The 9,638-nt window shown below is 41.6% G+C and overlaps 1 protein-coding gene across 1 annotated transcript in view; it reads left to right on the top strand.

The window, feature by feature from the left end:
• The first annotated feature begins 378 nt into the window (after positions 1–378).
• The window catches only part of unc5b (unc-5 netrin receptor B), a 72,108-nt gene continuing 62,848 nt past the window's right edge, over positions 379–9,638 (top strand). Inside the window, exon 1 of the mRNA XM_017465046.3 lies at positions 379–815. Coding sequence (XP_017320535.1) covers positions 728–815 — 88 coding nt within the window. The 5' untranslated portion in view covers positions 379–727. The remainder of the gene's footprint in view (positions 816–9,638) is intronic.

Raw genomic sequence — 9,638 nt, 5'->3', positions numbered from 1 at the left:
TTTTATCAAAAATATATTTTAAACATAAATAGCCTATTTGAGGTGAATATTATGTATACCGCCTCGCTGTAAGCGAATTCTTTTCAAAATTCAGTTTGAACAGTTTATCCTCGTCGGTGAAGAAGACTTTGTATATCCTACACATCTCCCTGCTCCTCTCGCGCTCACTTCCTCCGTGTGTGCGCGCGGGGAACAGAGCTGCTCTCTGATTGGCTGAGCAGGAGATGGAAGTCCAGAGCCGCTGCGCGTGTTTACTCCTCAAGCGAGTGAACACCGTGCAGGAGTGACGGCGCGCGCTCGGAGGATGGACGCACACAGATAACAGTCGGCGCCTGCCGAGGTCTTTTTATTGACATAAAGGTGGTTTATTATTATTATTATTATTATTATTATTATTATTATTATTTTAAATATTCTCCAGTGGTGTATTGCTGTCGATGCCATTTGGTCTGGTGTGTGGATGAAAATGGACGAATTACTGTGAAGTTTGAACATCAGTCGAACTTTACACACGCCCTTTGCTGCTGAACATCCCGCTCAGTGGAACTTAACTATGTGTATTTGCTTGTTTGTGAAAGTTTGAGGACACAGACTGATTTTGCGGCTAGAATATACTCGCTCACTTTCTGAGGAAATACTGTATCACTCCCCTGCCCAGTGGCTCGACTGCCCCGAAGAGACTTTCCACATTGAGAGCTCCGCGTCCGTTTGGCGTTAGCCGAGGAAGATGCTGTGTGTGTGGAGAGAGCGTGCACGAGCTCCCGGCCCGCTGCTCGCGCTGCTGTTCCTCGGCGGAACCTTCGTGTGCGATGCAGGTAATGCACTTCATCCACACACCGCCTGTAAAAAAATAAATAATACATGAATAAATAAATAAATAAAATGCATCACATTAGCATCTTTCCACGTCATGCATTTATTTATTTATTTATTTATTTACTAGTCTAAATTATTCAAGTTACAGCCTAAATAGTACCCCCCCCTGCTTTTTTTTTTCTTAAACCACAGTGAATCAATGCATCTAAAAAGAAACAATAAACACGCGTTCAAGCTTGTTGAAGAAGATTTATTCCCTGCTCGACTTAAATCCAGACGGTCTTGGACACGACCTGATCTTGATAGTGAGGCAAAGCTTAGCTGATAAGTGTGAATGAATTCCTTCTGAATCACCACCCTACATGATTTATTATATCTCACGTCCATCTGATGTGTTGTTATATTCTGGACATGAATTCCCCGGCTCTGTTAAACGGCTGTCCAGTTGAAAAGTAGCAGTTTTATAGATTCATCAGGAATACAGGATACAGAAAGCAGTGTGCTCGAGGTCTATTTAACTGTGGATGTATGTTTAACTTTATCAGAATGTCAAGAGCAAGTGGATTATATCATTTACACTGAACTAATGATTCAGGCCTTGGAGTGTGTGTGTGTGTATGTGTGTGTGTGTGCAATCTGTAGAGACTGAAGAATAACTTTTATTGAGCATGTTTGTACGATGTTCAGCACCCTATGTGTTTCTTTCTGTGCTCTATTTTAGGTCTACTTTTTAGTATTATTATTATCATGCTAGTGTACTCTTTAGTACCCTGGTGTGCATTTTGAGACGTAGTTATTATTTACGTCCTTTTTGAGAGAAACTGCATCCAAGGGATGAGATTAAAGTTTATCTCGGTGTCTTGGTGGCATTAAACAAGGAGAAATGACAAAGAAAAGAAATTGCAGCTGTGTATGTGAGTACAGAGAATGGGTGTGTGCAGAGGATGTATCTAATGGACATACTCCAAAGTATTTAAATATGATTTGAATGTTTAAATGTGAAAAGTATTTCTTCTGCTTGTTCACCATGGAACTTTTTTTTTTATTCCTGAACTTTCCACTGCAGATTATTTACAGGCCTGCTTGTTATTGCGGTGTGGATTAAACCAAGTCAGTTCAAGCGACCAGTCAAAAGATGCTGAGAACTCAGTAATAATAAATATAATAACTTTGAAAATGGTGGTTTGTGACGTCAACGACTGTTAACACAATAATGTAAAAAAATACGAACCTTCTGGCCCCACATTGAGAGCTACTAGGTGTAGCCACACTAGGTTACACGGCCTGAGCGTTCTGTTTAAGCTTGCCTGAGTTTGTTTTCCAAAGCTTTAGTAGTAAAAATGCCGCACGTGAATACGGAATTTTAGTTCGTAAGAAAAAATATTTTATCAGAGGAGCAAGCCGGTCCTGAAAAACAAATCTATTTACATCAGAATAGGAGTACCAGAACAGATTTTGCACCTCCTGACAGGTTAACGCACTGGAACCACCACTTTGGACGATTTTTGTTGCCCCTATTTACTCAGTTACACTGAGTCATCCCTTGTCCTCCCTTGCGTCATGACACTCCTCTGGAATTGCAGTATTTCACTCTTTTGAAAATTCACCTGCTTGAACTGTGTATTAATATTATTCAGAGTAAGCTGCTGTACCATGACACCATTTTGCCCGGGATGTTAAAAATGAAACAAGTTACAAATAACATTTGGGATAGACTCTTGGCATTTTATGAGTTATTGAGTACTTTGACGTTGTATGAAAATAATACATGGTACTTGAATATATGAGGATCCCAGTATGATAATGTGTTACATTTTGGTGCTCACGAAAGCTTACATGAGCAGAAGCGTTGGATCTGTCTTCCTTTCTCTCCACATTTGTAACCAGATTTGCTCGAAGCGAGCATTCCCAGGCTTCAGCAGATTATGATGGTTAAAAAAAGAAAGAAAATTAGGAATGCAGTCTAACAGCTAAGTGAACTGTGCAGAATGTACATGTTCTATCCCAAGTTTGTTTTGTCCCTGACTAAACAGATTAGTTGTTACTGATCACTTTTTAGTGTGTGCCTTCTCATTAGATTTACATGAGACATGTTTAACTGGAACAGTTTGTGCAACTCCCCAGCCATTGTCCCTGGGCAGGCAACCTAGAAAAGCTGCTTACGCTGAATAAGAGGGGCGTTGTTTAAAAATGAAATCGCCTGGATGGGGGGGAAAAAAGCCTAGACAGAAGCAATGGGTTCCTCTTTGGGTCAAGGTTTGAGAGCACTGTTGTCTTGTCAGGTACGACTCTGTGTTCATCAACATGACAGAGACGCCAACACTTATTCTAGTCCTTACAGCATCAGCGTCAAGACAGATAACATATCATGTTCTATTCTGTCCAGTCTGTTCCTTTATTTTTCCTCTCCCCTCCTGCATGTGTGTGTGTGTGTGTGTGTGTGTGTGTGTGTGTGCGCTGAGCTCAAATTTCCTCTATGAAACTGCTCCCTCAGTGTTGACATACACATTAATTACCTAGACTGCCAGGAACCCATGTCCAGTTTCTCTTCCCCATCAGTCCTATCACTCATTTTTGGTTTTGTCCTAAGAAAAAATTAGTTAGTGGTAGATTTTAATCTTTAGAGTAGAGCTCATGAATGCCCGAAGTTTAGACTTGAACGAGGAAGCTGTGGAAAAGAGGAAGGACTGATGTGTGGTTAAAATTAGCTTCGAGTCCAAAGTTAGAAAAACTGTAAGAAAGATAGTGATGGGCGTGGTTTGATCCCATTACTGTGAAAGCATATGTCTTCATCAGGATTTTATTTGTTATCCTGTTCTTCCTTTTGAAATAATGAATTTAATTTACGTATTTTTGTGCATATTGTAGCTTTGCTGTTTTGCGTGTGTGTGTGTGTGTGTGTGTGTTTGTGTGTGTGTGTGTGTGTGTGTGATTTTAACCTCAGCAAAGCTAAATATCATGATGTATAACGCGTATCATGAAACATCTTCAGCATATCATTGTATTTTGATATATTTGTCATTATGTCCACCGCTAATGGAAGTCAGTGTTGTATGTCCTCATGGCTTCCCCCTCATCCTTTGAGAGAACATGTCTGTCCCATACAGGGTAAGAGCCATATGAGTTGCACTGTACTGTAGTGCTCCAGGTCATAGAGGTGTTTCGGGTTAACTATGGGAAAAGACTGGGTTTTTTTTTTTCTTCTCCTAGAACTACTCAGAGGAGAATTGTCAATTGCTGGTGCGTTGTGTGCAGAATGAGCCATGGTGCATTACAAGTACTGTTTTTAGACAGCACAGGTTTTTAGAGAAGAATCGATGGCCTCTGAGAGACAGGTACATACAAGAGGGAAGATGAGAACTTACAAAGTAAATAGAACTGGTCTAACAAAATGTTCAAGGCAAGAGAGGATTGAAGGAAATGAAGAGGGCAGTCTTTTTTTTTTTTAGATTGAGAGATAGATAAAGCGAGACAGAAAGCGGGGGCGGGAGGAAGGGAGGGAGGGAGGGAGAGAGTGAGGGATTGCCCATATTGGTGAGCAGACTGGTAGGGAGTGCAACTTGCAATGCTGGCTGTGCATTAGTTTAATGGGAGCTTTGGGAGAGAGAAATGGAAGGGAGGGGGTATTGGCGATCACTGGCATCCTACTCACTCTACAGTCCTGTATTATTCATCACTGCAAAGTGGCCCTTGTTAATATTTTAAATCTGTTTACGACTCAACCCTTTACATGGCAACACGTGTGTAATTGAGTCTATGTGTCTGTGCTGTCGGAAACGTGTAGTACGTTGTTCCACGTTAGTAGGCGTTTTGAGAATTGATTGATTTTGCGTTTACATATACTCGTTTAGCAGCTGCTTTTATCCACAGCAACGTACAGTTGCGCTGAGCAGATGAGGGTTAAGTGCAAGGACTGGGATTTGGGATTCAATCTCACAACCCTCTGAAAAGTAGTTCAGAGCCATAAGCCACCACAGCAAATGTAAATGTAAGATGTAAGTCCATCATGATAATTACCTTTTCCTGACACTAGGACCTAGCAGCCTTAGATTAGAAGTCAATACGACAGAGATTGTGCTAAATGGTGCATATCTATCTATCTGTGTATGTATATGATAGGGCAGGGTTAATGATGACACATGTGAAAGATGAACAAAGAGAGGGAAAGGACAAAAACGTAATGTGAGATGGATGCACTAAGATGATGACGGTTTGGTTTTTAAATATCCTTTATTACAAAAAAAAGAGTGAGCTAGAAGGAGAGGGAGAGAAAAGTCAGAAGCAGTGGCATTCAAGCATCATTAAGTCTCTGGCTCACTCTGGGAGGAGACGAGTGAAAAAGAGAGAGACAGTGGAAGAGTGAAGGTTAGTAACTGATGAGAAGATCGTTGGGAGGAGATGTTTTTATTAAGGCTCTTGTCGATGGCTAGAGCTCCACATATTATTGGTGGACACCTTTAATGCTTTGCCAATACTGTACATATTGTGTGCTACAATAAATCTGCAGCAAACAACAGAGAGAGAGAGAGAGAGAGACAAAGACAGATAGGTAGTTAGATACTGTAGGTAGATATGTAGTTATGGAACAACTGAGAAAAGGAAAGCTAAATAAAAGATGAGGCTTGAATCCCCACCGCTCCTGACTTTTCATATTTTTGATGTCCAGTTTTATTATAAAGAGTACTTATAGAGGGAATAGGCTGTTGTGTCTGACGGCTAAATCTGAATTTTTGTATTCATTCTTTACTAGCCACTAAAATCCCATCTGAATGACTGAAGGCCATCACTGCAGATGTTCTTAGAGCAAACACAAAGGCCACACACTTATTCACTAGGCAAAGTGTACCCGAGCTTTAAGAACACAAGAACGAGATGAATGAACGGGAGCAGAGCTGCGGAACAGGAGGCTGATGAAGACACGGTGAGTTGAAAGGGTAGGTGGAGGGGTGGATGATGGGAAAGAAAAGAAGGAGAATTTAATGAAGTGATGATGTGCAGGGGATGGATGAATAAGAAAAGAAGAGAGGGAGACTCTTCACCCCAGCTAGGGTTTACGGCAGATGGGTGGTGTGTGTGTGTGTGTGTGTGTATGTGGGAGGAGGGTCAGATGGGTGGAGAGTGACAGGGTCTACAGAATAATGACTCGGTGGGGTTGCTTTGTGCGCGTCTTGAATGGAAGGGCTGGAAGAGGCTCTTCTCTGCCACTGTGTATGGGGCGAGGGGGTGAGCCTGAACGCTCCACTTCTGAGAACGAGTGTGTGTATACGTGTGTATTTACTTGGCCTCTGTTCTCTTTTCATAGTCACACTTCTGTTCAGTCCTCACTGAACAATAGCGCCTGAAGCTGGAACGTGAAAGATTGTATTCTTTTTTTCCAGCACTGTAGTTATGACAGGCCTTTTTACAGCTTCTCTTGCACTATTTTTCAGTAGCACCAACCGACTTAATAACTTCACTCTCCACAAAGAAAAGCTGTTTGACTTCCTGCAGTAGGAAACTACAGTCACAGTACAGTGAGTTATGCAGCACCCATTCGAGCCAGTCCAAGTTTTCGTCTTTGGCTGGGTTTCTGTCTTGTCTCTGCTGCTTGAGAAGAATTTAGTGGAACTGCCTCACACCTGTCAACACACGCAGATCACTGCACGCCCTAATTACAGCCACCTCAAACTCATTAACTCATGAGAATGAGCATGTCTTTCCTCATTCTGGTGAGCCATGTCTCTGCTGATTTTAATTGTCCTGATATGCTTGATAGACTGATTTTGATTGAGAGGTGGATCCAAAATGCTCAGCAGGCGATACAGGCATGCAGGAGTAATCGCCATCAGGAATGGATTTGTTTATTACACTCTGACCTAATGAATTTGTGTGTGTGTGTGTGTTTAATACCATATGCACAATTTCAGCTTATTTTCCGATACTGTATGTGTTTTGGTTTTTGGGGGAAAAACCCTTTAATTGGTCAAACTGAAATCAGCAGAAATCTCTTTAAGTCTACATTTATAACCTAATCTACTTTTGGAGAAACAATATTACCACTAAATCTGAAAGAACATAAGTTTACAAAGAGGAATAGGTTATGACTTTGACTATCAACATCATCCACATCAGTTTTTGTCTCTGTTCCATCATCTGAAGTAAAATTCAGTGAATTCATTTAGTCAGTTTGGCTCTGTTGACTACATTTCCAGAGTCATCAGTACAGAGTATATGTAAGCGATCTTCTATGTGTCGATGACGATGTGAGAAGGCAGAAGCTTTGCAGACAGCCAGCATTTGAATACAAGCTGAATTTCTTTAGGCTTATGAGCCATTTGACTATGGCTCGTAGCTACTGTACTGTTTCCAACAACTTGATGAAAGCCTGACCTTCACGGTGTGAGAAAATCACTCTTAGCTTGCAAAGTTTTAGACATCTTTAGGCAAAACCGACTGCATTTACGTCTTTGTTTGTTAAACTGGCTCCTTACCCAATGTGAATTTTCTTAAAGTATGTGATAGCCAGAGCAACATCAGTGGGGTTTTTCCCATATTCCATCCTGATCTTACATATTAGGTCTACAGTTGATCACGATAAACGACATACATATACATTCTCCTATTAGTATCACTGCAGGTACTGAAACATTCATGGTAGTTACTGAAAAATGAGCTTTAAGATGAGTAACTAAATAATTGTTTAAAAGTTTGTATGGGATATTAAACCATTCTCTCAGGCTACTGTCTTCCCAGGAAGCGCTGGAATCTACGGGGTTTCTGTAACTCATACCATTGTGGTCTCAGCAACCCCCCCCCCACCCCCACCCCACCCCACTGGTTTTAATATGCATTCAGAAAGCGTTGCGGAACCTCTCTTTAGGGGTCCGTACATCCTGCTGGGCCTATATGACATTTTGGGGCCATGCAGATCTTTTTTTACTCATATTTCTAGCTGTGATTTTTTTTGCCTTCAAAGGAATGTCATGACTAATCCTGGATATTAGACTCCAGCCAATCTAAGTGTTGGGTTATGTATGTTTATGTCTCACACAGAGATGGTGGCTGAAATAATTGTGTGAGGAATAGCAGCTTAAATAGTTTTGGTCATGCAGAAGTCTTTAATCATGGGGATCTTTGTCAGCAAGCAGTTTTTGAGCAAATTTGGCATGTAGCCTATTTAGTCTTGTTTCAGTCTCTGTGAGAACATTTCAAATGTAGTTCCTGCATGTTCTGTCTCATCCATCTAGTCTGCTTTTCATTTTCTTTTTCTTCAGATGCAATCATTCTCTGTTTGTCTGTGCACTTATTTGCCTCAGTGCTGTGGCAGGGTGGGGGGACAGTGGTGTTGGGGATTGTGGAATGGCTTTTTAGAAGGCAGCGTGGAGAATCCTATCACTCGGAGTTTAACGTCTATTATGGTGCCCATCTGCCCCAAGGGTAGCATTGTGGGTGGTGTCATTGGGGGATGTGAGAGGGAGGAGAGAGTATTTATTAGGGTTCTGCTGGGGTATCTATGCCACTGTGGGGAGGAGTCCTTAACACCCCAGGGAGGGCATACACACAAACACATATGCATGCTCACACACAGAGCAGCTGGTTTGTCATTGTTGTGGAGTAAGTGTGTGTTGTTGGTCAGTGAAGTGTGACGGCGTGTGATGAAACAGTGTTACAAAGGGATGCGCAGAAGACCTCACACAGTCATACTCTGTTAAACAGCCAGTCCAACTTGGAATACTGCAGTGATGGAGGAATTCTTTAACTGGTTGACCACAAGAGTCAACAAGAATGCACAAGTATTAATGTGTTTTAACGAAAACATTACTGCCAAAGTGTTACAACCAACACTGCACTTCAGACTGCAAATATATCACTTTATAAGAAGCACCTGTATACCTGAACATTCTCATGGCAGTGTCCCAATGCATAAAATAATGCAGATACAGGTCAAACCCTTCAGTTAATGTTCACATCACATGCCAGAATGGGGGATAAAAATGGGGGTTGTTGGTGTTCTGATATGAGTGTTTTAGAAACTGCAAATCTTCTGGGTTTTTCCATGCACAACACTGAGTTTAGAGAGAATGGTGAGAGAAAAAAATCGGGTGAGAGACAGTTCTGCGGGCAGAAATATTGATGAGAGAGTTCAGAGGAGACTGTCCAGACTGGTTCAAATTGCCAGGAAGGTCACAGTAACTCAAATAACCACTCTTTACAACTGGGATGAGTAGAAAAGCGTCTTGGAATGCGCTGGATGATTTGGAATCATTTAACCGCACAGTGATAGCGTGTACTAACTTTATTTTTCCCACCAGTTTCACCAGTGTTTCCACCGGCATTTTCCTAATTCTGAAATGATCGTTTGTTATCTGTACACATTGCACCTTGGTTGCTGTGTGTAGTGCAGCTTTCAAGGATCCCGAATGAATAGCTGGCACTATAGTTTCAGCATCTTGGGGTGTCAAAACACTGTGAAGTGCATCACGTTTAAACGTACAGATCAAATGAAGACTTTTGTTTAGCAAAAGTCAGCAGTTTTTTTCCCTTTCTTTCTGGCAACTCCAAATAAGAAACTAATAATATGGACACAAAATCTGCTTGTTCCTGGTAACTCTGTCCACCTCTACTTGGCCTTTCAGAGTGGCAAACCAGTCACGTAGCGTGAGCACCACAACGACTTCAAGACTCCCGAATACAAGACAGCAAGTCATGTAGTCTTAACAGCACAGCGATCTGCCGACGTTGAAAGTCATGTGAACTAGCTGTTAGTGGGAGGTCTACACTTTCCATGTGGGTCTAACATCTGGTCTTAGAATAGTGAGGCTTAATCCACCTGGAATTATACA

This window comes from Ictalurus punctatus, chromosome 3 (assembly GCF_001660625.3).
Source record: "Ictalurus punctatus breed USDA103 chromosome 3, Coco_2.0, whole genome shotgun sequence".
NCBI lineage: Eukaryota > Metazoa > Chordata > Actinopteri > Siluriformes > Ictaluridae > Ictalurus > Ictalurus punctatus.
The sequence above is the reverse complement of the archived record's forward strand: the minus strand, read 5'-3'. Positions and strand labels throughout refer to the sequence as shown.